Below are 27,495 nucleotides of genomic sequence, written 5' to 3'. Positions count from 1 at the left end.
CAGAATCAACGTTTTAGGATTTACTTACCTGGATGATTGAGCATGCATCAAGAGACTTTTATTCAACTTTTTATTTAGTCTTTTATTCACAGCGGAACACTAAATGTTGTCTCATTTTAGAAATTTGATAAATTTTCAAAGAGAATTTTAGCTCGTTTTGATATTGATGGTAGCAACACATTTCAGAAGTTAATACAGGGTAGCATCCATTCTTTTAACAAGCAAATGTTTTTTGTTTTTTTTGTTTGGTTTTTTGTTTGTTTTAACTACTACTACTTTATATATCTTCCAGAGAAAAATGCTGCTCAATCCCACAATTCATTTCATTTCATTTCATTTATTTATTCATTTTCAGGCACAACAAATACCTATATTGAACATAAAATACACAAAACAAAAAACAAAACTTGCCTGAAAAAGGAGTGGGACGAAGAAAACTTATTAAATCCCACCCCTATACTCACTCATCAACAAAAAAAAAACAATAAACTTCCCGCAGCTACGCCCATCATTGCATACAGACCCATCAACAGCCCCGGGCAGATACAAGCATCTAAGCGGCAGCTCGCAACCAACAATTAGAGCCTTCATAACTGAATACAGAATATATAAATTATAAATTGCATTACCACAGGTAACAGGCAGTAATAACTACAAGTAACAGACACACATACATATACGTACATATATATCTACACACACAAGTACATATATGTACATACATACGCACACTTTATTTTTTTATTTTTTATTTTGGAATCCATATCAGCAATGGTAAGAGGACAGACATTACAGAGCACACTAAAACCCATCATTGAGTATACTGTGACCAGACCAACTGTTTGTAGAGAAATTTAAATCTATGAATATTTTTGCATTGTTTCAATTGTAAACTCAGACTGTTCCAGATTTTCACACCACATACAGACACACAAAAGCCTTTACGGGTTGTTCGAGTTCTGGGTAATTTGAATTCTCCAAAGCCTCTCACATTATAAACCTTTTCTCGAATTTCAAATCTAGTTTGTAAATTTGCCGGTAAAAGTTTAGTAAAAGCTTTATACAAAATTATGGATGTATTGTAATTAACCAGATCCTGGAATTTAAGTAACTTTGCCTGAAGAAAGAATTTGTGAGTATGATCTAGATAACCAGCCTTGTGAATAATACGCAGTGCTCGTTTCTGTACTGTGACTAATGGATTAGTTGTATTTTTATATGTATTTCCCCACACTTCCACACAATATGTAAGATATGGAAGAACCAGGGTACAGTACAGAGTACGAAGTGCATCTTTATCAAGGAATTGTTTCACTTTGTTCAAAACTGCGAGGCTTCTGGAAATTTTGGTTTTTATGTGTCTGACGTGGGGTTTCCATGAAATTTTGTTATCAATTATAACTCCCAAAAATTTGTTTTCACTCACATTATCAATTGGTACACCTTCAATGATAATTGGTAATTCTATATTATATTTTAAATTACCAAAAAACATTGCTTTAGTTTTATTTATATTTAATGATAATTTATTTATGTCCATCCATTTTTTTATTAATTTTAGCTCCCTGTTTACAGTCATTACAAGATCAGTATAATCATCGCTACTGAAAAATATGTTGGTGTCATCTGTGAACAGTATGAGTTTAAGTACTTGAGAAACATCAAACAACAACGTGCAACAACAATTCCCGAAGAGCTCCCAAAAACATGTGGTCCAAGGCTGAGGTTGCTGCAGTGATGAGGCATTTTAAAGACCACATAAACGAAGGGAAACTAGCCACCAAAAATGAATGCAGTCATTGCAAATTGGTAGAAGATCCGGTGTTGGCAGGAAGAACAGTTCAAAACATAAGAGATTTTGTAAGAAACAGAGGATTAACTGCAAAAAGGCAGAAAAAAAATGAACTAAAATAACTGTTTAGCCAGATGTGGTTTTACATCTTGGTCAGATTGCCAATTGTTGTTAACACTGATGTTCTGTTTAAAGAAAAAAAAAAGTTCTTGTTAACACTTAGACCCCCGGAGAGCAGTCATTTTGGTTTTCTACCTTAGACCCCTGCGGAGTCATCATTTTGCGTTTCTACCTTTAAAAGCCGGAGAGCAGTCAGTCAAATGCTGGAGTCGTTCATATGTATAATAGGTCGTTACCTAGGAATTCTGGAGGGAGGGGAGTGGGGGTGAGTGATTGAGGGGGTGGGGGAGTGGAGTGTTTCAGTTTGCCATCTTAGGGAGAAATCAACACATGTCCTTTGTATGTCCTTTGTTGCTGACATTTATTGATGAAAACAGTACAAAAAACCAACCATTTGTACACATATTTACAAATAATGATAAAAAGTGAGTGAGTACATTTCAACATTTTCAGCAATCACTCACAATCCTGGCACTGCCACGGTATCTGTCGTCTGCATTTACCACATGTGTACCTGTAGCAGTGAACACATCGCACAGTGGCCTGATTTTTTTTGCATCTGTGTACTTGGATTTTAGGTCGCAAGCCACCCAAAACTTGCTCCATGCACCACTCAGCAGGCCATTTGTAAATATGTGTACAAATGGTTGGTTTTTTGTACTGTTTTTATCAATAAATGTCAGCAACAAAGGACATACACCCATGTGTGTTGATTTCTCCCTAAGATGGCAAACTGAAACACTCCAAGTTGGTGACTTTTGGAGATTTGTTTCCCTGGATGATTGAGAATGCATCAAGATGAAACACAAAAGGAAGCTCACCGCTTTTAGCAGCTCCCCCACCCCCTCAATCACTCACTGAGTGATTGAGGGGGTGGGGGAGTGGAGTGTTTCAGTGTTTCAGTTTGCCATCTTAGGGAGAAATCAACACATGTCCTTTGTATGTCCTTTGTTGCTGACATTTATTGATAAAAACAGTACAAAAAACCAACCATTTGTACACATATTTACAAATGGCCTGCTGAGTGGTGCATCCCTGTTCATTGGTTCATGGACCTCCCTGAACTAATGGCATTTATGGCAGCAACAAAAGCGGTGAGCTTCCTTTTGTGTTTCATCTTGATGCATTCTCAATCATCCAGGGAAACAAATCTCCAAAAGTCACCAACTTGGAGTGTTTCAGTTTGCCATCTTAGGGAGAAATCAACACACATGGGTGTATGTCCTTTGTTGCTGACATTTATTGATGAAAACAGTACAAAAAACCAACCATTTGTACACATATTTACAAATAATGATAAAAAGTGAGTGAGTACATTTCAACATTTTCAGTAAATGCCATTAGTTCAGGGAGGTCCATGAACCAATGAACATGCTCCATGCACCACTCAGCAGGCCATTTGTAAATATGTGTACAAATGGTTGGTTTTTTGTACTGTTTTTATCAATAAATGTCAGCAACAAAGGACATACAAAGGACATGTGTTGATTTCTCCCTAAGATGGCAAACTGAAACACTCCACTCCCCCACCCCCTCAATAACTCACCCCCACTCCCCTCCCTCCAGAATTCCTAGGTAACGACCTAATATACATATGAACGACTCCAGCATTTGACTGACTGCTCTCCGGCTTTTAAAGGTAGAAGCGCAAAATGATGACTCCGCGGTCAATTTAGCCAATTTAGCTTCCACTTCCACCATTTGACTGCTCTCGGGTTTTATAGGTAGAAAGGTAGAAGCCTGGGGATGCTAGTGTTAAATACAGAAGCAGTTTGTATTTCATAATTTTTACATTTAATTTATTTAGGGTTTTTTTTTTGACGGGTTATATTTAAAATAAAAAATTATAAATGCATATTTTCTCCCCTTAATATTTACCTTTAAACTATTAAAATTCATTTTAAATGTTTTTAATTTTTCTGTTTTCTATATTTTTATATTTCTGTGGGAAGCGTGGGCATTTTTGTCCATAGATTTCTTTTTTTATTTATGGTTAAAATTAATGTTCAGATCCAAGAACACTAATAAAATGATGTTCCAGTAATCCTGTGTCCTGTCAGATGTGTATTTATGGTAATGATGAGCTATTTAAATATTACATCATTGTCCCTTTAAAGACCCAATATTGTTTTTTTGGACCTCATAAAACACATTGTTGTCAAGTGGACAATGTCTCCAGAAAACACAATAGAGTCTGGTTGGTGTGTATCAGTGTATCTAGACTTCTATAGGGAGTGTATGAGGTCTGAAGTGACCCAAATTTTTTTCAGATTTTTTCGAACACTTTAACCTCACTCCCTTGGCTCTAAGTCCTTTGAAAAGGGTAGTCCACTTAAACCACCACCGGGCGGATTGACGTAGGATAGTCCCTCCATACCACATAGACCCGTGTGTGTGTGTGTGTGTGGTCTTAGAAGAAAAAAGTAAGTTCCAACTGTATGTTTATGCAATTTTACTTCAGGATTAGGTGACAGAAATTAAGTTGACAGTCCATAGGTGATATAAGGTTACTGTAATGAGTATCATTAGTGAGCTTGCATCCCACCTGCACTGTGTAAAACAACAGGCCAAGCCTCAGAGGAGTGGCCTGACTACAGCCAGTCTCTAAACAACTAATTATCTCACAGTAGCTACTATGAAGGACTTTTGGGATGTTTTCCCATGTATCACTGTCATTAGCAGGATCCGTGAACCTGATCTAATGTAATATATCACAACAAACATCCAGTACCTTTGGGTCTTCACACCAGAGAGAAGAGAGAGAAGGAGAGAATTTATTATTTCAATGGCCTCCACAATGTGTCACTAAGTTGTAACTATCACAGACGTAACTGTCAAAAGGATAAAGTGGTCAACAAGCCATTTTGTCTTTTGGCCTAAGAGAGCAATTAAACTTGCCTTGTATTAAAAAGTTTGGTATTAATTATCAGAAATAGGAGATTTAAAGAGTAGCCTTCAAAGCGTACCTGACTATGGTGTAAACTAGTATAATGGATTTTAAATAAACAAGATGTGATTCAAGCACAGATTTTGAACAAGTTTTACCTTCTGAAGTCAAAGTTATCACATGTGCTAACCAGTGGCGGGGTGGCTTACTGGGCTTAAGCCCGGGTTGTTTTTTCAGAAGCTCAGGGTCTTTTGGAGTGTAATTTTTTCATAGTTAGATGCCTGGCTGACAACTGTATAAAACAAAAACTACACACAATATTTGAAGCACATAGTGCACACTGGCAGGGCCTGGCAGGGCCTGGCAGGGCCTGGCAGGGCCTGGCAGGGCGAAGGACGCGGTCTCAGCTGAACTATGGACACGCACACACATACATATACTGATACTGATAAGCACTCGCTGACACATCACCCTCCCTACCCCGGATCCAACGCCACCTCCAACGCTTACCTCCCCTCTGATGTGGACATCGGGTCAGCTGGAGGCGCAGTCGAAGATTGCAGCGGTCCCAGATCAGATGTACACACTGGAACACTTTCCCGTGTTGCTTGTCTGTGTTTATTGTGCTATGGTGTGTTAATATCTGTGCATTCCTGTATTATCCTTTTGTGTTACGCATTTTGATGTTTTTTTCCTTGCTACCTAGCCTGACCTGTCTCCCCAATGTGATGTTTGTGTATTGTATGTACGGTCGGCAAGGTCTGTCATCTCGGTTGTGGGGAGCTGCTGCCTGCGAGTTTGCTGTTGGAGAAGTGGAGCCAGGCAGACAGAGGAGAACTGAAGTTTGACCAGGTACCAAAGCAAATCATTCATACTGTACAAACAATGTAAATATGACAGTGTATCACGAAAGATTGATATCAAACTGATCACTTGACCCATATTACATTACTTGTTCTTCAAGTGAATCAACAAATGGCGAAATGAAAAGCCGAACAACAACAATGTTGTTTCTTTAGAGAGTCTTAGCTTACATTTGTGTTTATTTCATATTTTCAGTTGTTACCCTCCACGGCTAAATAAATTGGTTTCAGAATACAAGAATGGACATAAGGGGCTTCTTTCAAAGAAAACACTCAGGTAGATGTTATTTTATATATTATGCTTTGTATGTTGTTCAGTATATTTCTATGCAAAACAAGAGGAATTTCAATACACAGCAGGATATTCACAGTTGAAACCAGATATTTACATACACTTTATGGAAAACATAAAACAAGAACATTTTTTTACTGTACAACATCAATTTAGAGTAAACTTGTTTTGTTTTGGATAAATAAATATTGAAATATCTTTTGAATTAGTTACATGTCAGAATAAAGAGAGCTGTCTATGTTTTTTATCACTTTCATCAAATTTAGGAGTATACACTAAGTTTATTGTTAATTAATAAGAAAACTCCAGACGATTCCATTCTGAGCTGAAGAAGCTTCTGATAGGTTAGTAGAGTCCATGTGAGTAAACTGGTGGCACACCCGTGGATGCATATAAGGCAAAACACAGAGCCTGTTTCTTTGACATAGGAAAATCAAGAGATATCAACCAAAACACCAGGAAAAGAACTGTGGAGCTCCATAAGTGTGGCTCAATTTTGAATACAATTTGGTGCCATTTACAATTAAGAAATACAGATAGTTTCTCTCTTTACTCTTAAAGTTAACAAATGTGCTTTTTATATTTATCAACCTAAAAAAAAGAAACATTTAGCCTGATTTTATGTTACAATTAAAAAAGTGTTTGTGTTTTTATCTGAAGAGTTTGTAAATATCTGGTTTCAACTGTATACACAGCAAATTCAAAAGTGTTAAATGTTTTGGTGTTAAGAGTCTTCTTGCAAAAGTAGAGTTAATTTTACTCTAAGTAGAGTCACATTCTTTTAATGTAACTCTGAGGTGTAAAATGATAGTAGTTAAAATCGAGTGTTAAAAATGAGCGTTTCTCTGTCAAATCTGGAGGTGTTACAATGGAAACATTAACTCTTGACCTCTTAACTCTGAACTCCTACAGAGGCTATGACACCAATAGAGTAAATTGACAGACTCCGCCCCCAGCACGGCTCCAATCGAAGCTGAAGTGAAGCCGTTTCAGAACATTTTGCTCTACATATTTGAGTTGTTTGCCATGCTTGGTAAGTCATTTTTTCAAAGATTGTTTCAATTATTATTATGAGCTTTTACTTCTGTGGCTCTTTGGAGTTGAGACAAAGCTGTGTGAAAGGCATTAGCCATGTTGCTCGGTGATAGCATAATATTCTGTTTTAGCTAGCTGAAAGGTATTGTTTGCGGGCAAATACCACAGCCTTGAAAAAAAGCTTGGATGTGAATTTTCAGTCAAACTTTTGGTCAAATACACCTAAAACAATGTCTAGAATGTGAAATGTTGGTATAATGGTGCTGCTTGAAGCCTGAAAACGATCTCCCATAAAAAAAAAACGAGCAAACAGCAGTAGCAGGCATCCTGACTGGATTCTACGTTAGCATAGATCCCTCCAGAGTTTTGTGCACACGGTTTAGGTAAAAATTAAAAAGGTTGAGGTTTTACATTTAGTTCAGTATTACCTGTTGCCTGTGTCCTTGTCTTTTGGGAAAAACACTTTACACAAGTAATGTCTCAAAGAGGATTCCTTTTTTTTTTTTACTGTGCTGCAATTGTTTACTGGATTATTTGTGCCATTAATTAGTGTCAACTAATTGTTATTCAATCTCCGCACAGGATATGCCTGTAAAGATGGAATATGGGGGAGAGCAGAAGTGCGTTGAAGTTCCACAAAGGATGAATGAAGGACATGCATATTGTATTGAAGAAATAAGTGATGAGAATGCTGTTATTTGCATTTACCATGTCAGACCTTTTGATAAACAAAATTCTAATGAAAGTGAGAATATGTACACTGTTACATCTTTCAGAAAATGTTTTGAAATTGTGGTGCACAGTTCAGAATAAATGTTTTTCAAAAACCATTGCGTCTTTTTAGTAAATGTTTATTTCCAAAAGAAATTTCTAGAAGTTCCGAACAGTAAAATTCCCGCTTTTTAGAATGAATTAGAAGATAACTCTTACGTAGTTAAACTAAAATACTCTTTGAGAGTTAATATATAAACTCTTAACACCAAGTGTTAAATTATCAACTCCAGACAGATTTGGTGTTTAACACTAAATCAGAGTTAACGTACCAACCCTCCAAAAAGAGTTAAATTAACACTCTCTGGTGTGGACCCATATAGACACTTTAATAGTGTTGAAATCAAATCCGACAGTGTTAATTTGGACATGCTGGATTTGCTGTGTATTTGATGATGTTGGTGTTTGGCTTGATTGTCAGCACAAAGAGGGAGAGAGAGGGAGATGGAGAACGAGGACAGAACAGAGAGGGAACAAGAGCCAGGTGAGACAGACATGTTAGTCAAATGGTTGTTTACCAAAAGTATCACCGTATCATAGGTACTCATGTATCTCGTACCTAGTGTTTCTTTTTAGGTTTGTTATTTTTCAAATTCCATATTTATTAAGTTATGCAGGCTTGTTTGCACAACAAGCCTGCATAACTTTTGCATAACTTTTGAACAAAACTCAAAACAGAGCCTATTATTCTTTCAGTCATTTCTAACACCACAGATCTGTGCATGGATGAATCACTTCTCCTCCTACCTGAAGAGGGAGGCAAAAAGATCCCAAATCTGGGCCACTATCAAAGGGTGCAACCTCCATTCCCTCTACTCCCAGGTTCAGATGGCCCAGAGCATGGGTGACTCTTAGAGACACCCATGCACCATAACAGGTTTCTTCTCTGCCTGTTTATGTAAAAGATCACTGTTGAATTGTTGGTCCTGACTAGGAAATGCTGGCCCTTCAGTACCAGACAAAAAAGCTTGAGGGCTAAGAACACCGCTGTGGCAGCACAAGAACAAGTTCTGAGCACAAGATCCATCGGGCTGGGGTCTACTGCACAAGGTAAGACCTCAGATGCAGAAAGTGTAAAGATGCCCCTGAGACAATCTAGCACATAGGTGTCAAACTCTGGCCTGCGGGCCAAATGTAATTTGGCCGGGCAGGGCATATATGGACCGCCATAACAAAGTGGCTGGCATAGTAAACAGAAACATCTGTGCCAAATATGACGTCGAAGTCCCGAGGTCAAAATGTGAGACGCCCCCTGGGGTGTTGGAGAATGACCAAGCTAAGATCCTGTGGGATTTCCAGATACAGACGGACAAAATGGTGATGGCTAACCAACCAGACATAGAGGTGGTAGAAAAGCAGAAGAAAATAGGCGTAGTGATAGTCGAAATGATAACAAATGACAGCAACATTAGGAAAAAGGAACACAAGAAGCTTGAGAAGTACCAAGGGCTCAGAGAGTTTAAGAAGATGTGGAGGGTGAATGTAACAGTAGTGCCAGTAGTAATCAGAGCACTCAATGCAGTGACTCCCAAGCTAGGCGAGCGGCTCCAGCAGATCCTGGGAACATCATCTGAGATCTCTGTCAGATGCTGTTCCTAGGAGTGCAATCATAGGAACAGCAAAGATATTGTGCAGGACCCTGAAGCTTCCAGGCCTCTTGTAGAAGACCCGAGTTTGAAGGGGGCCACCTATATTTAGGAAACTTCCCTTTTTGTTTATCTGTGTTATCTTTGTCTAATATTAACATTTGGTTTGATGACCTGAAATATTTAGGTGTGACAAAAATACAAAAAATGGGAAATCAAGAAGGGCCAAACACTTTTTACACCACTATAGTTGCCTGCAAATAGACTTACTGATTCTAATCTCCTAAGTCCTGCCATTTTCCATTGTGCAGTCTGCTTTCCTTGCCTGTTTCCTAGTTAACTTTCAAAACTTTTTGCTTGCCCATCTGAACTTTGTCCTGTGTTCCTGTAAGGAGTTCAGAATTGACAGGCGGTCACTCACTTCCCTAGAATCGTCTCATTTCCATTTAATTCAGATTTTGCCAATATTAACAGTTGCCCCATAATGCTTTATATTGTAAGGTAAAGATAATACAATACAACAATACACACAAACAATCAGGTGACCCCTATGCGCAAGCACCTGGTGACAGGAAGAAAATAAACCCCCTTTAAACAAGAAGAATCAGGCTTACGTAGGGGCAACCATCTACCCATTACCGGTTGGGGTGAGGGGAGGAAGACAGTACAAAAGTCATTCTGTAGAAGAGAGACAGAGATTAATAATAACTCTTTAAATGCAGAGTGATGTACAAGCACATAGTGAGTGAAAAGAGGTGAGTAAAGGAAAAGTGCATTATGGAAAGCCCCCAAGATTCTAGGCCTACTGCAGCATAACAAAGGGAGGATGTTGTATTACCTGATCCAGCCCTAACTGTATGCTTTGTTCTGTAAGAACTACTCCAATGTTTAACATTGGTATATGCTAAAGTCATGTGTGGTAGATTGTCGAAAAACAAGTGTAGCAGCTTACATAGACAGAAATCTATCTGTCTTCTCTTTTTGGACAGAGAAGACATATGGTTTGAAAGAGTAGTGAAAGAAGCCATTTATGTCCACTATGAGCGACCATCTTTGAACAGAGGCGGTGGCTTACGACACCAACTGTCTGCCATCTATAATCCAGTTTTGATTTACTGTGACCTTCACAGTACAATTCCCTGGTGGACAAAGCAACCTAATAAAACCTTTCACAGAGTAAGATGATTCACTGTGCACATTTGACTGATGAATGTACTCCAAGATATATTTCAAGTTCAAATACCTGTAAATGAATAAAGGAAAGACAACATAGGTTGCATATTGGTGCAGTTTTGTTTTGTTATTTGTTATTCTTCATTAACACTGCTGGTTTTATAATTTTTTTTCAAAGTATTAATGGATGAGGTGTTAAATGCTACATATTTAACTCTAGATGGGTATGTTGAAGTTAACAAGTACAGATATGTTTATTTTTTCATTTTCTTTATATTATATAGTTTAATAATCTGCAGTAATTCTACTATTGTGTACATAATCTGGATTCATAAAAACCTTCATGAGCCGATGTACACTTTCATTGCTGCTTTGCTGCTGAACTGTGTTCTTTACAGCACAACTGTTTACCCCAAACTGCTGATTGACTTTTTATCTGAAAAACAAGTCACAACATATTCAGCCTGTCTCTTTCAGTTTTTTATGTTTTACACTTTAGGCAGTTCAGAGTTCTTTCTCTTGGCAGCCATGGCCTATGACAGATATGTGGCTATTTGTAAACCTCTGCAATATCAAACTATCATGAGTAAAACCACTGTGAGTATTTTCTTGGCTGTAGCATGGCTTGTACCTGTTTGTCACATTGCAGTCTTAACAGCTGGGAGTGCTGAAGCAACATTGTGTAACTTTAACTTAAAAGGAATATTTTGTAATAATGCAGTTTACACTCTTCAGTGTGTCAAGTCACGATTAATTACTGTATTTGGAGTAGTTGCTTTAATAGATCTTGTAATATTACCTATGCTCTTCATAGTTTTTACATACTCAAACATTTTTATCCTCACTTATCAAAGCTGTAAAGACGTGAGGAAGAAAGCTTTGGAGACCTGTTTACCCCATTTGTTAGTTTTATTTAGCTTCTCCTGTTTAAGTATCTATGATGTAAGCATAGCTCGAGTAGAATCAGACTTTCCCAAAACTGCGCGATTAATAATGACATTACAAATAGTGCTCTATCATCCATTGCTTAATCCATTCATTTATGGGCTCAAAATGAAGGAAATTTCTAAACAGCTAAAAAGATTTTTCTATCATGCTAAAATCATTTCATGTATTAACTCTGAATGCTAAGGTGCCACAATTTGTTTTGTAATAATTTTCTTGCCATCATTGAAAATGCTTTTCATTTAATAAAGTAATTCAAACTATTATTCAGAAAAGTACAGGAAAAAATAGACCATGCCGTGTTCATCTGTATTTGTAAATAAATTGAACATAATATTATTATTAAAGTGTATTGAAGTCTGTTGTTATGCTCAGTAAAATGCTCATGTGAATAGGGTTTAAGACCTATGGTTAATTTACATTAACAGCTTTTGGTGACGTATTTAAATACAAATATAAATTGCCTTCTTTTATGAAAGGTGCACCAATTCCAAGATAGGTAAGAGGATAAGTAATCAAATAAACTATCAGATTAATTTTGTCAGACTTTCATATTTTATTTTGGATTTTTATAACATTATTGGTGGTTCTTATATATGCTGTGTAATAGAGATTTTCCACTAAAGGAATGGGTGGTAACACTTTATAAAACTGTGATAGCTGCAATAGCTTTATAATAACTACATCTTCCTCCCTTGTCACAAATCATGGGCCAGTGTAATTTATTGCCGTCTATCTTGAATGTGCATAAAACATTTGAAAAAGTACAATCCTAATTCCAAAAAAGTTGTCATATAAGAAAATAATCCAATAATTTGCAGATTATTTACCACCGATTAATTATTCATAGATCACAGTAACAAACGTGTAAAATGCTTAACATGAGATTACTACTTATTTTACAATATATTAGCTCATCCTAAAAAAAGATAGGATGTGAGCAAAAAAATGGCTGGAAAAGCAATCCACCATCCATCCATTTTCTTCAACTTATCGATGGCAGAGTGATGGGGGCAGCAGCCTAAAAAGAGAAGCCCATACCCTCCTGTCCCCAGCCACCCCCAGCTTGTCTGGGGGAAAAGCAAGGCATTCCCTGGACAGCCGAGAAATATAATCTCTCCAGCATGTCTGCCCCAGGGCCTCCTCCCAGTGGGACATGCCTGGAACACCTCACCCAGGAAGCATCTAGGAGGCATCCTTGTCAGATACCTGAACCACCTCAGTTGGTTCCTTTCAATGTGAAGGAGCAGCGACTCTACTCTGTGCCCCTCCCAAGATGCTTAAACTCCCCCACTTAAAGCAGGAACTTGTCCCTGGCACATAGTGGGCACTCCAACCTTTCCTGGCTAAGGGTCATGGCCTCAGATTTGGAAGTGCTGATTGTTATTCCCACCGCTCCACACTCGGCTGCCAACCATTCCAGTGTGAGCTGGAGGCCATCACCTGATGAAGCAAACAGAACCACATCATCTGCAAAAAGCAGAATTGAGATTCTGAGACCACCCAAGTGGGAGCCACTTGGCTATGCCTAGAAATACTGTCCATAAAAATTATGAACAGAAAAAGGGCAAAGGGCAGCCCTGGCGAAGTGCAACACCCAGGAGAAATTAATGCAAGTTATTGCCATCTATGGGGACCAAGCTCTTGCAACAGGTGTATAAGGATCAAATGGCCTGTAGCATTGGGCCAGATACCCCATACTCCCTAAGCACCTCCAACAGTATACCAAAATGCCTTTTCCAAATCCAAAAACACATATAGTCTGGTTGGGCAGATTCCTATGCACCCTCATGTATCCTCGAGAGGTTAAGCTTGTCCAAGGTTCCAGGACTGGGACAAAAACTGCATTGTTTCTCCTGCATTCGAGGTTTGCCTAATGAACCGACTCTCCTTTCCAGCACCCTGGAGTTAGACTAGACTTTCCCGGGGAGGCAGAGAAGTGTGATCCTCCTATAGTTGGAGCATGCCCTCTGGTCCCCCTTCTTGAACATTTGAACCACCATCCCGGTTTGCCAATCCAGAGGCCCCTTGAACCAAGACAGCCCTACAATACTGAGAGCCTTCAGGAACTCAGGGTAACCCCAAGGGGCCTTCCACCAAGGAGTTTTTTAACTGCCTTCGTGACCTCTTTCCTGGACATAGACAAGGCATCCCCCTTGTACCTAAAGTCTCAGTGGGATTAAGGAGGTCTTTGAAGTACTCCTTCCACTGCCCGACAATATCCTCAGTCGAAGTCAGCACCTCCACCCCTACACAGTGCAAGTAGAGCACCGCTTTTGCCTCCTGAGCTGCTGTTGGTTAGCCAAAATCTCTTCAAGGCAGTCTGAAAGTCTGTTTCCATGGCCTCTCCGAACTCTCTCGCACCCAGTTTTGCTTCAGCCACTGCCCAAGCCACGTTCCGCTTGGCCCGTCAGTACCTATCAGCTGCCTCTGAAGTCCCACAGGCTAACTAAGCCCAAGAGGACTCCTTCTTCAGCCTCATGGTTCCCTTTACCTCTGGTGCCTGCCATCTGGTCCAGGGGTTACCACCACGACAGGCACCAACCACCTTGTGGTCGCAGCTCAGTACAGCAGCTTCAGTAATGGAGGTGCTGAACATTGTCCGTTTGGACTCAATGTCTCCAACCTCCCTAGGAATGCTGTTGAAGCTCTGCCAGAGTGAGAGTTGAGGGTCTCTGCCCCTGGCTGCTGCCCAGCACACATTGCACCTGACCCCTATGGCACCTACTGCGCGTGGTGGGACTACAGGAGACGGCACCTCCTGCATGTGATGAGCTTACAGGCCACCACTCACAGGAGTGGTGCTAAAAAGAAAGCGCTCAAAGAACTCTAAAGGAACATTTTGCTATTTAATTTAATCAAAGATTTTGAAAACAATTTTTGGAAAACATCAAGACAATGGTCAAGCCAAGGTGGATGTTGCACTAGGGATCACCTCTGAGCCACTTTCTTGTTAACAAGAATAGGTAGGTTGGTAAATGGGGCAAGGCAGGATGAACTACAATGTTCGCAAATGACATTGTGATGTGCAGTGAGAATAACTGGAAGACAGTCTGGAGAGATGGCGGTATAGACTGGTTAGAAGAGGAATGAAAGTCGGTAGAAAAAAGTCAGAATACATGTGTGTAAATAAGAGAGAGAAAGGTGAACATGTAAGAAATCACAAGGATAAATAAGTTAAATACAGGGGATCAACCATTCAAAGCAATGGGCACTACCCAAGACAGGTGAGAAGAGAGTGCAGAGTTGATGTATGTTTTGGGGATGGTGGCTCTGATAAAAAAGACAGAAGGTGAAATGGTAGAGTTGAAGATGCTAAGATTTCCACTGGGAATGACCAGGAGCAACAAAATTAGAAATGAGTATCTTAGAAGGACAGGTCAAGTTAAGCAGTTCGGAGGCAAAGCTAGAGATTCAAGATTGAGATGATCTGCACATGTGATGAGGAGGGATAGTGGATATAAAAGGATGGAAAGGGGATGTTGAATGTGGAGCTAACAGCCAGAACACAAAAATGAAGTTCACAGAGAAGGATCTTGGATATAGTGAAGGAGGATATGTGGAGGGTTGGTGTGACAGAGGATCTTGCTCGAAATGAAGTGAGGTGGAGACAGATAATCGACACTGGCAGCCCCAAAATGGAGTAGCCCAGAGAAGACAAAGATCCTACGTGATGTACTGTATTTCAAATTATGATTCATCAGTCCATAATTCCTTCTTCCAGTCTTCAGTAGTCTGCTTCATGGCCCAGGCAAGCCTCTTTGTCTTATTCTGATGTCTTAGCAATGGCTTTTTGGCTGCAGCTAGTCCTGTCAAACCTGCAGCTCGAAGTCCTCTCTTCACAGTTGAAATGGAGACATGCTTACTATTACAGCTTACTACTAAGCTGTGCTTGAAGCTATTGTCCATTGAACCACTTATCATGCAAGCTGTTAACTCTAGGGAACTTGTCCTCTGATTCAGTTGTGGTTTGGGGTCTGCTTGACCTCTTCCTGTCAGAGTTTGCCCCAAATTTCTGAGTGCCTTTTGATGGTGAAGGGAACCGTACTTACTGACACCTTGACTTTCTTTGCAATTTCTTTGTAGGAAAGACCTAAATTTTTAAGTGTTATGCTGGTCTGTCTCTCTTCCACTGTTAATTGCTTTTTTCTCACCTTTTTTGTGCAACACACTACTTTCTGCAACACAGGATTTTGGGAAACCCTACCTTTTTATTAACCTCTTGGAGTTCATCACTTACCTTTGTAACCTTTCAAGCTATTTATTGGACTTGAAAGACTTGAATTGGAATAAATAATTGAAAAAATTGGTGTGTTCTAAAAAGAACCCTCACTGTTCTATAAATTTGTCAAATAATTATATTCTCTAAAGTAAATTTGTGTAAATTATGGAATTGTTATGGTGGCCCTGAGAGGCCAAACGGACTGCAATAGCAGGTAATTACCTCACATGAAAGTAAACATTTGAATTAAATACATTTTATAATATAGCCAGTAAATATATTTTACTGAATTTCTAAATTCACATAATCAAATACAGGAAAAAACAGTCTAAAAATAACTATAATAAAAAGAAGTTTCTAAATGAATGACAGCCTGAAGGTGTTCATGTTTGAATTCAAGTTTGATGGAAAACTCTGGTGGTGCGTATTATATCAGTGTAGTTTGATTAAGATTAAATTACACATTGCTTTTGATTTATGAAAAAAAAAGCTTCCTAACTAACTAGTTAAGCTAATACTTTTTTGCCTAACCCCACAGTGTGGATGCATCTCAAGAAGATGGGTCATTAGGCAGACTTGTCAACGACAACCACATCAGTCCAAGTGCTAAGATGAAAATATTAAATATCAATGGAAAGCCCCATCTATGCTTATTTGCAAGCAGAGACATAAGTCCAGGCGAAGAAATAGACTATAATTATGGTGACTCGGATTGGCTCTGGAGATGCAAGGTATTTCTACAATTGTACTTTTTGGAACTGATAAATTGCATACCGTAAGCCATTTTTACATTTGTACCTACTCAAATTGGCTTAACGTGACTTAGGGCATCTAGTTTTTCACTGAAATTGAGTATCACCTACTGTGCCTGGGGTCACTATAGCAATGCAGCCGAGCATCCAGTGATATAAATGCCACAACAAGCATGGACGTCAAGGTGACAAAATGCCTGCTCAGTCTATACTTTAGTGTTCAATTCAGGGATCACGCTGTTAATTTTGGTCGCTATTTCAAACATTTCAGAGTTTCAAAAATGATGGCTTGGATTTTCACGAAGGAGGCGCACTCATAACTTATCGAGTGACACCATTGACCAGCCACTTGGTGGCATTCAGTCTATGTCAAATTTTCTGATCACTTTGGATCACTTGGAACCTTGGTGCAGTAGTTACTGAAAAACTACATGGTACTATAACCTACTGGAAAAACAGGGGTAGGTACTAATGGAAAACAGGCAATTGTGATGGCTGCCACATCAAAGCCCTCTAAAAGCACTAAAAAAATATCAGCAGGTATGCAGAAATAAAAAATGGCTTTTGGTTTCTAAATTTTAACAGTGATTGATGTTTAATGTGATTCTACACAGCAAAATCTCCAGTGTTAAATTAACACTGGAGAGTGTCTATAAGGGTCCACACCTCTGAGTGTTAAATACAACACTGTTGAGTGTTAAATTAATACTTTTGACAGTGTTATATGTTTAAAAGTAACCTAGTCAGTTTTGAAGATTAACAATGGCTAACACTGAGCAGTGCTGATTTTCTAACACTGGAAAATAACTCAAAATGTTAGAAATATTCCAGTGTTAGAAAATCAGCACTGCTCAGTGTTAGCCACTGTTAATCTTCAAAACTGACTAGGTTACTTTTAAACATATAACACTGTCAAAAGTGTTCATTTAACACTCAACAGTGTTGTGTGGACCCATATAGACACTCTCTAGTGTTAATTTAACACTGGAGATTTTGCTGTGTAGCCTCTTTAGTTAGATTCATTTTAAATTTTGGCCCTCGAAGATAAATGGGCCCTAGTGACAGTTCGTTGCTGCTACAGGTGATTGTTTTACTCCTTTAGCAATGGCTTAAAAAATAAAGAAATCACACTGACTATTTGTCTCTTAATCATAGGGCCTTAAATTCTCTATACATGACAGTGAATATTTTAAAGACATTAGCTTGAAACTTATCTTTCTCATACAGTTTATTTAATGTTTCAAAAGCGTCTTCAAAAATGCACTGTATATTCATTTTCTATCTGTTACACACGAAGACTGAGACCAGCCAGATTCAGAAGACTGTGAGCTGCCTAAAGCCGCAACCAAACAGCTTTCCAAACAATGATCTGGACCTGAAACATCCAGAGCCTGAAAGGGTAAATATAATCCAGTGTACCACTTAATGAACTAATAATTTAATCTATCATCATTCTTTATGGATGCTGTGTGTGTGTGTTTGGCAGTCACCTGGGTGTGATGTGATTTACATGGACCGTGGCTTGTAGGTCCTTTTCATTGTTTCAAAGTGCAAGTCTGGATAACATCTGAGTGTGTGTGTGTTAACCACCCAAATGTGACTTAGGAGGACCACACTGTTATTGGGGGACTCTGTCAAAGTTTGCTTCATGGTGACATCACTCTGGTTTTAGGAGGGGTCTTCTCGTATTTTTTGACAGTTTGACCTACAGCATGCAGAACTGACTGCATGTGCTTTGTTTCTATGTTGAAATTTTTTGAAACTCAGGCTTGAACATTAAGATAGATAGTACTATACAACTTCTTAACTTGTTTTAGGCACTTTTTACTGCTGTAGTGCATGGGTTCTCTCTGGCTGTGTACTCTGGCTTCTTCCCACAGTCCAAAGATGTAGCTTATGGGGTTAGGTTAACTGGTGATTCAAAACTGCCCTTTGGTGTGAATGCAAATGCTTGTCCTTCCATGTTAGACTGGTGATCTGTCCAGGTTGTACTGCCCTATGGTAGCTGGTATAGGCCCCAAACCTGCTACCCCACAATCCTGATAAGGATAAGTGGAAGAGGATGGATGATTGCAAAGGAATCAGTTGTTAATTATTGTAGCCAGTATTTTTTTCAGAAGAAAACATTTCTTGAGTGGAAAGCCCCCCCCCCCCCCCCCCCCCACGCGCACACACACACATGCAAATTAAAAACAGAAGCACAGGCCTGCCCAGTACAGTTGCAAGAAGAGCACTTGGTCTAATCTTTGTGCCATCTTTTCTTTGTTGCAGGATCTTGATGAAGAAATGCCTCAGCAAGGCTCAGAAGCCATGCATTCTTCTTCAGTGCAAGATTTTGAAGAGGTAACATTGACCTAGGACAGATTTTAATGAATGTTTCTCATGCACGATGTGTACCCTACGCTATTTGCCGATAGTGAAATGGTTTATTCATCCTCTTGAGTGATGCATTTTTAGTAACTGTCAGATTACTGTTCTTTTGTCTTCATTTTCTATCTGTTACACACGAAGACTGAGACCAGCCAGATTCAGAAGACTGTGAGCTGCCTAAAGCCGCAACCAAACAGCTTTCCAAACAATGATCTGGACCTGAAACATCCAGAGCCTGAAAGGGTAAATATAATCCAGTGTACCACTTAATGAACTAATAATTTAATCTATCATCATTCTTTATGGATGCTGTGTGTGTGTGTTTGGCAGTCACCTGGGTGTGATGTGATTTACATGGACGAAGTTTATTAGTTGATATCTGCAACTGAATTGAAAACACCTCACCTTTCCAACTGTCCAAAACAAATAAATGTTGCAATATTTTGCTAACAGTTTCACAATCATCGTCTGGTGTGCACAACAATATCATCTTTGGACAAGTGCATTCAGTGTGTGGGACCGGTTTCCTCCCTCAAGTGGCTTGGCTATAAGTGCAAAGGTGAGACATTTAGTGAATAGGTACAGTGTATAGTAAAAAGCATTAATAGAGTTCAACAAGTTAAGACTAGCTGAAATGAACACTGCTCCCTTTTTAATTAATGGGTGGTCACGTCTAATTAAAGAAATGTAGTATTACCTCATTGGTGCAGGACCTTGTAAAAATGGTATACTTGGGATTGTCCTCAATTCCCCATTCCATAACATAAACTGCTCAAAATAATAAAGGGAACACTTAAACAATGCGATGTTACTCCAAGTCAGAACACACTTCTGTGAAATCAAACTGTTCACTTAGGAAGTAACACTGACAACCAGTTTCACATGCTGTTTTGCAAATAGAGTAGACAACAAGTGGAAATTATAGTCAATTCACCATAATAAAGGACTGGTTCTGCAGGTGGTGACCACAGACCACTTCTCAGTACCTATGCTTTCTGGCTGATGTTATGGTCACTTTTGAATGCTGGCCGTGATTTCATTTTAGTGGTAGCATGAGACGGTCTACAACCCACACAAGTGGCTCAGGTAGTGCAGCTCATCTAGCGTAGCACATCAATGTGAGCTGTGGCAAGAAGGTTTGCTGTGTCTGTTAGTGTAGTGTCCAGAGCATGGAGGTGCTACCTGGATGTGGAGTAGGCCAAAGGAGGGCAACAACCCAGCAGCAGGACCGCTACCTCCACCTTTGTGCAAGGAGGAACAAGAGGAGCCCTGCAAAATGACCTCAAACAGGCCACAAATGTGCATCTGTCTGCTCAAATGGTCAGAAACTGACTTCATGAGGGTGGCTTGAGGGTCCAGCGTCCACAGGTGGGGATTGAGCTTGCAGCCCAACACCATGCAGGATGCTTGGCATTTGCCAGAAAACACAAAGTTTGGCAACTTCGGCACGGGCACCCTATGCTCCTCACAGCTGAAAGGAGGTTCAAACTGAGCACGTGACAGTCTGGAGATGCCGTGGGGAACGTTCTGCTGCCTGCAACATCCTCCAGCATGATCATATTGGCAGTGGGTCAGTAATGGTGAGGGGTGGCATTTCTGTACCTGCCAGAGAGCCTGACTGTCATTGGGTAACAAGATGAGGTCCTCGGACCCTTTGTGAGACCACATGCTGGTGCGTTTGACCCTGGGGTCCACCTAATGCGAGACGACACTGGACCTCATGTGGCTGGAGTATGTCAGCAGTTCCTCCATGACAAAGGCATTGATGCTATGGACTGGCCCGCCTGTTCCCCAGACCTGAATCCAATTGAGCACATCTGGGACATCATGTCTCACTCCATCCACCACAAACTGTCCAGGGGTTGGCAGATGCTTTAGTCCAGGTCTTGGAGGAGATCCTTCAGGAGACCATCCGCCACCTCATCCCGAGCATGCCCAGGCATTGTAGGGAAGTCATACAGGCATCTGGAGGCCACACACATTCAACTACACACTTTCATGCCATTCAACTACCTAAAGAACAAAGTATTTAATAAGAATAATTCCTTCATTCACATCTGGGATGTCCTTTTTTTGGGGGGGGGGGGATTAGCAGTGTATGTGTAGTCATTAAAATATCCTTAAGTGTGAACAGTTTGGTTTTTTTTTTTTTTTTTCAGCATTTGACATTACTGCAATGCTTTGACAAAAAACTACTTCACTTAAATAGAACTGCAAAGCTAAATTAAGTCTATCAAAATGTGTTTCAGTTTGTTTAGGGGTCTGGCACAAATCTTGCCTTGCAAAATTGGCAAATCAGAATTGCCACCAGTCAACACAGGTGTGTATCCCATTCATATTTGGCTTGACTTTGTTTTTCAGTTTATTTTTTACCTGTCTAAAGTATTGATCAATTAAAATAACTTTTGTTCTTACATTCCAGAAAGAAGAAATTTCTGAATATTCAGGGGAGGATGGATTGCCACATTCAGTTCAGGATCAAATATCAAGCGATGATGATGGCAACCACAGCATATCAGAAGAAGAATATGTGCCAGATTCAGAGTCATATGATGAAGATTCAGATGAAGACATCTCATTATTGCCAAGCACATCAAAAGGTCTGCTATGCCAAAATGACATCTCCAAAGCGCATGAACAATCAGATTCAATGAATTTAATCCACAACTTGACAAAGGACAAGCCACAAGATAAAAGTGAGCTTTGCGAAACTGAATCAGAAAAAATGACTTTAAGTAAAAGAAATTACTGCTATTTTTGTGGCAAACCACAAGCTAAAATTTCCCGCCACCTGAAAACGCACAAAACGGCTCCTGATGTTGTGCATGCATTTTCCCTGCCTAGAGACTCAAACGAGCGTAAAAGTCTGTTAGAGAAATTGAGAAATAAGGGAAATTTTAAGCATAATGCTGCAGTTTTGCATGGTGGAGTGGGACCACTGAAAGTGAAGAGAAGACCCAAGATTAAAGCAGTAGAGGGAAAGTTTGCTCATTGCTTTTATTGTCAAGGGATGTATGTTCGCAAGGATCTTTGGAGACATGTCCGCAGATGTCCGAACAAACCAAAAGATGACACGGATAAAGAACCTGGAAGAACCAAAGTACTCGGCCTGGCTTTAACTCTGGAGTCTCAGTGTTATCCGCAGGTGTCAAGTGGAGTCTGGAAGGTTCTTGCTGTTATGAAACAAGATGAGATTGCCTCAGCTGTGCGAAATGACTTTACTGTTATTCACTTTGCCCAGTCCCTCTACAATAAACATGGACAAGACCCTACAAAGTATGATTATATACGACAGAAGCTTCGTGAAGCGGGACGTTTGTTGTTGTGTCTGCGCACAGAATTCTCAGTGCATAACATGGAAGAAGCTATTAAGCCTGCTAATTTCCAGAGAGTTGTGCAAGCAGTAAAGAAAGTTTCAGGTTTTGATGAAGAGACACTGTCATACAAAACTCCAAGCCTTGCGCTGAAACTGGGACATACACTGCATAAAATGTCTGACATTATCCATTGTCGTGCCCTCATGACAGAGGATGAAGCCCTAATCAAGTCCACTGATGCGTTCAAGAAGTTGTATGTCTCCAAATGGTCCGAGATGGTGTCTCACCGTGCCTTGAACACATTGAGTGAGGCAAAGTTTAACAAGCCATCAACATTGCCCTTTACAGAAGATGTTCGGATTCTCCATCACTACCTTCAAAAATCTGCAGAAAGTGCCTTTTGCAGCTTGGAGAACGAAGCCACAGCTCAGAATTATGCCCAACTTGCACAAGTTACACTCTCACAAATCATTGTGTTCAACCGAAGACGTTCTGGAGAGGTTTCAAAGATGCGCCTCAAAAGTTTTCTTGAAAGAGACAAAACAGCACTCCACACAGATGTTGCCATGGGGCTCTCAGAAATGGAACAGAGACTCTGTAACTATTTCTGTAGAATAGAAATAATGGGGAAAAGGGACAGAAATGTTCCGGTTCTGCTAACACCAAGCATGCTGGATGCTCTGTCACTACTGGTTAGTAGGAGGCCTGACTGTGGTATTTGTGCCACTAATATCTACCTCTTTGCAAGACCCCGATCAATGAGTCATTACAGAGGAATGGACTCCTTGCGTGTTCATGCACACCAGTGTGGAGCAAAGCAGCCTGAGTATCTAAGATCGACACAGCTCAGAAAACATGTTGCCACACTCTCACAAGTCCTTAATTTGAAAAACAACGAACTTGATCAGGTTGCAGATTTCCTGGGTCATGATATCCGCGTTCACCGCGAATTCTACAGATTACCAGTTCCCACAACACAGCTGGCCAAGATTTCCAAACTGCTTTTAACACTGGAAAAAGGACATCTTTCCCAGATCCAGGGGAAATCACTGGATGAGATCAAAATAGAAGGTTTGTATTGAAAGGAGCAAATATTAGGGCAGTAGTTGAATATTATGCTTTATCAACAGAATTAAAACCTAAAAGCACAGACCATTCTGTTAAATGTCCATGATTTAAGGTTCTTGAAGTCTATTGTTTCATCACTTTGCAACATTTGGCAAACTGCAGAGTGGTGGCCTTAAATAGTAAAACTATGTACTATAATTTCCAGTATTTGTTCTGTATTTTGTCATATCTCGTTGTTAATGTGAGGTTTTTGGGGGGGTTGTGTTTGTTTGTTTTTTTGTTTTGTTTTCCCCCCCCCCCCCACAATTTCTCAGATGAAATTGCATTAAGTGATGCTGAAACAAAGGACAGTGAGAGTGAATCAGATGATGATGACACAGCACTCACAATGTCGGCGTGTGGCACCAGTGAGCCTGTACATGCAGTAGCTGATTCCACAAACACAGCGCAGCTCCAAGACACTGTAGATTGTGGTAAGTTACCACTAGCTTGGTTTCTGTGGATAAAATGTTTGTTACAAATATTAAAACTTAATCAAATTGTGTAATCAGCAGATGAAGGACCACTCACAATGCCTGCAGCAAGTGAGACTGCTGCTCCCTCTGAAGGTAAGGGGTGCAGTTGGTTCTCTAAGCGTATTATTGTTTCATCACTTTGCAACATATGGCAAACTGCAGAGTGGTGGCAAAAAGTCACTTGGATGAGTGACAAAATGTTTCTCCCACTAAAAACGCTACGTCCAGATTAACAGAATCAACGTTTTAGGATTTACTTACCTGGATGATTGAGCATGCATCAAGAGACTTTTATTCAACTTTTTATTTAGTCTTTTATTCACAGCGGAACACTAAATGTTGTCTCATTTTAGAAATTTGATAAATTTTCAAAGAGAATTTTAGCTCGTTTTGATATTGATGGTAGCAACACATTTCAGAAGTTAATACAGGGTAGCATCCATTCTTTTAACAAGCAAATGTTTTTTGTTTTTTTTTGTTTGGTTTTTTGTTTGTTTTAACTACTACTACTTTATATATCTTCCAGAGAAAAATGCTGCTCAATCCCACAATTCCCGAAGAGCTCCCAAAAACATGTGGTCCAAGGCTGAGGTTGCTGCAGTGATGAGGCATTTTAAAGACCACATAAACGAAGGGAAACTAGCCACCAAAAATGAATGCAGTCATTGCAAATTGGTAGAAGATCCGGTGTTGGCAGGAAGAACAGTTCAAAACATAAGAGATTTTGTAAGAAACAGAGGATTAACTGCAAAAAGGCAGAAAAAAAATGAACTAAAATAACTGTTTAGCCAGATGTGGTTTTACATCTTGGTCAGATTGCCAATTGTTGTTAACACTGATGTTCTGTTTAAAGAAAAAAAAAAGTTCTTGTTAAATACAGAAGCAGTTTGTATTTCATAATTTTTACATTTAATTTATTTAGGGTTTTTTTTTTGACGGGTTATATTTAAAATAAAAAATTATAAATGCATATTTTCTCCCCTTAATATTTACCTTTAAACTATTAAAATTCATTTTAAATGTTTTTAATTTTTCTGTTTTCTATATTTTTATATTTCTGTGGGAAGCGTGGGCATTTTTGTCCATAGATTTCTTTTTTTATTTATGGTTAAAATTAATGTTCAGATCCAAGAACACTAATAAAATGATGTTCCAGTAATCCTGTGTCCTGTCAGATGTGTATTTATGGTAATGATGAGCTATTTAAATATTACATCATTGTCCCTTTAAAGACCCAATATTGTTTTTTTGGACCTCATAAAACACATTGTTGTCAAGTGGACAATGTCTCCAGAAAACACAATAGAGTCTGGTTGGTGTGTATCAGTGTATCTAGACTTCTATAGGGAGTGTATGAGGTCTGAAGTGACCCAAATTTTTTTCAGATTTTTTCGAACACTTTAACCTCACTCCCTTGGCTCTAAGTCCTTTGAAAAGGGTAGTCCACTTAAACCACCACCGGGCGGATTGACGTAGGATAGTCCCTCCATACCACATAGACCCGTGTGTGTGTGTGTGTGTATGGTCTTAGAAGAAAAAAGTAAGTTCCAACTGTATGTTTATGCAATTTTACTTCAGGATTAGGTGACAGAAATTAAGTTGACAGTCCATAGGTGATATAAGGTTACTGTAATGAGTATCATTAGTGAGCTTGCATCCCACCTGCACTGTGTAAAACAACAGGCCAAGCCTCAGAGGAGTGGCCTGACTACAGCCAGTCTCTAAACAACTAATTATCTCACAGTAGCTACTATGAAGGACTTTTGGGATGTTTTCCCATGTATCACTGTCATTAGCAGGATCCGTGAACCTGATCTAATGTAGTATATCACAACAAACATCCAGTACCTTTGGGTCTTCACACCAGAGAGAAGAGAGAGAAGGAGAGAATTTATTATTTCAATGGCCTCCACAATGTGTCACTAAGTTGTAACTATCACAGACGTAACTGTCAAAAGGATAAAGTGGTCAACAAGCCATTTTGTCTTTTGGCCTAAGAGAGCAATTAAACTTGCCTTGTATTAAAAAGTTTGGTATTAATTATCAGAAATAGGAGATTTAAAGAGTAGCCTTCAAAGCGTACCTGACTATGGTGTAAACTAGTATAATGGATTTTAAATAAACAAGATGTGATTCAAGCACAGATTTTGAACAAGTTTTACCTTCTGAAGTCAAAGTTATCACATGTGCTAACCAGTGGCGGGGTGGCTTACTGGGCTTAAGCCCGGGTTGTTTTTTCAGAAGCTCAGGGTCTTTTGGAGTGTAATTTTTTCATAGTTAGATGCCTGGCTGACAACTGTATAAAACAAAAACTACACACAATATTTGAAGCACATAGTGCACACTGGCAGGGCCTGGCAGGGCCTGGCAGGGCGAAGGACGCGGTCTCAGCTGAACTATGGACACGCACACACATACATATACTGATACTGATAAGCACTCGCTGACACATCACCCTCCCTACCCCGGATCCAACGCCACCTCCAACGCTTACCTCCCCTCTGATGTGGACATCGGGTCAGCTGGAGGCGCAGTCGAAGATTGCAGCGGTCCCAGATCAGATGTACACACTGGAACACTTTCCCGTGTTGCTTGTCTGTGTTTATTGTGCTATGGTGTGTTAATATCTGTGCATTCCTGTATTATCCTTTTGTGTTACGCATTTTGATGTTTTTTTCCTTGCTACCTAGCCTGACCTGTCTCCCCAATGTGATGTTTGTGTATTGTATGTATGGTCGGCAAGGTCTGTCATCTCGGTTGTGGGGAGCTGCTGCCTGCGAGTTTGCTGTTGGAGAAGTGGAGCCAGGCAGACAGAGGAGAACTGAAGTTTGACCAGGTACCAAAGCAAATCATTCATACTGTACAAACAATGTAAATATGACAATGTATCACGAAAGATTGATATCAAACTGATCACTTGACCCATATTACATTACTTGTTCTTCAAGTGAATCAACAAATGGCGAAATGAAAAGCCGAACAACAACAATGTTGTTTCTTTAGAGAGTCTTAGCTTACATTTGTGTTTATTTCATATTTTCAGTTGTTACCCTCCACGGCTAAATAAATTGGTTTCAGAATACAAGAATGGACATAAGGGGCTTCTTTCAAAGAAAACACTCAGGTAGATGTTATTTTATATATTATGCTTTGTATGTTGTTCAGTATATTTCTATGCAAAACAAGAGGAATTTCAATACACAGCAGGATATTCACAGTTGAAACCAGATATTTACATACACTTTATGGAAAACATAAAACAAGAACATTTTTTTACTGTACAACATCAATTTAGAGTAAACTTGTTTTGTTTTGGATAAATAAATATTGAAATATCTTTTGAATTAGTTACATGTCAGAATAAAGAGAGCTGTCTATGTTTTTTATCACTTTCATCAAATTTAGGAGTATACACTAAGTTTATTGTTAATTAATAAGAAAACTCCAGACGATTCCATTCTGAGCTGAAGAAGCTTCTGATAGGTTAGTAGAGTCCATGTGAGTAAACTGGTGGCACACCCGTGGATGCATATAAGGCAAAACACAGAGCCTGTTTCTTTGACATAGGAAAATCAAGAGATATCAACCAAAACACCAGGAAAAGAACTGTGGAGCTCCATAAGTGTGGCTCAATTTTGAATACAATTTGGTGCCATTTACAATTAAGAAATACAGATAGTTTCTCTCTTTACTCTTAAAGTTAACAAATGTGCTTTTTATATTTATCAACCTAAAAAAAATAAACATTTAGCCTGATTTTATGTTACAATTAAAAAAGTGTTTGTGT

At 39.3% G+C, this 27,495-nt stretch overlaps 2 protein-coding genes across 3 annotated transcripts; both read left to right on the top strand.

Annotated features, from left to right (window-relative positions):
* Positions 1-10,617: 10,617 nt before the first annotated feature.
* LOC147311031 (olfactory receptor 6N2-like) lies at positions 10,618-11,650 on the top strand. The gene has a single exon (XM_086267843.1). It carries the CDS (start codon positions 10,703-10,705, stop codon positions 11,648-11,650), a length of 948 nt encoding a protein of 315 aa, XP_086123969.1. The 5' UTR covers positions 10,618-10,702.
* Positions 11,651-17,696: 6,046 nt separating this feature from the next.
* Positions 17,697-24,867, top strand: LOC147311030 (uncharacterized). Of its 2 annotated transcripts, XM_086267840.1 has the most exons (7): positions 17,697-17,837; positions 18,710-18,781; positions 18,950-19,051; positions 19,262-19,367; positions 23,508-23,666; positions 23,745-23,801; positions 24,235-24,867. In XM_086267840.1, the coding sequence occupies exons 1-7, from the start codon at positions 17,697-17,699 to the stop codon at positions 24,486-24,488; spliced, it is 891 nt and encodes a 296-aa protein (XP_086123966.1). In that variant the 3' UTR covers positions 24,489-24,867. The 2 variants fall into 2 exon arrangements, 1 of the variants encoding a protein (XP_086123966.1); XR_015125523.1 differs by lacking the exons at positions 17,697-17,837; positions 18,710-18,781; positions 18,950-19,051; positions 19,262-19,367 and having other exon boundaries at positions 21,277-23,666; positions 23,748-23,801; positions 24,235-24,316.
* The last annotated feature ends 2,628 nt before the right edge of the window (positions 24,868-27,495 follow it).

Source organism: Aulonocara sp. 'chitande type north' Nkhata Bay, linkage group LG16 (assembly GCF_057382095.1).
Source record: "Aulonocara sp. 'chitande type north' Nkhata Bay isolate Kocher_YH1m ecotype deep benthic linkage group LG16, A_spYH_male_GT1.1, whole genome shotgun sequence".
In the NCBI taxonomy this organism is placed as follows: Eukaryota; Metazoa; Chordata; class Actinopteri; order Cichliformes; family Cichlidae; genus Aulonocara; species Aulonocara sp. 'chitande type north' Nkhata Bay.
This window is presented reverse-complemented; position numbering and strand designations above follow the sequence as displayed.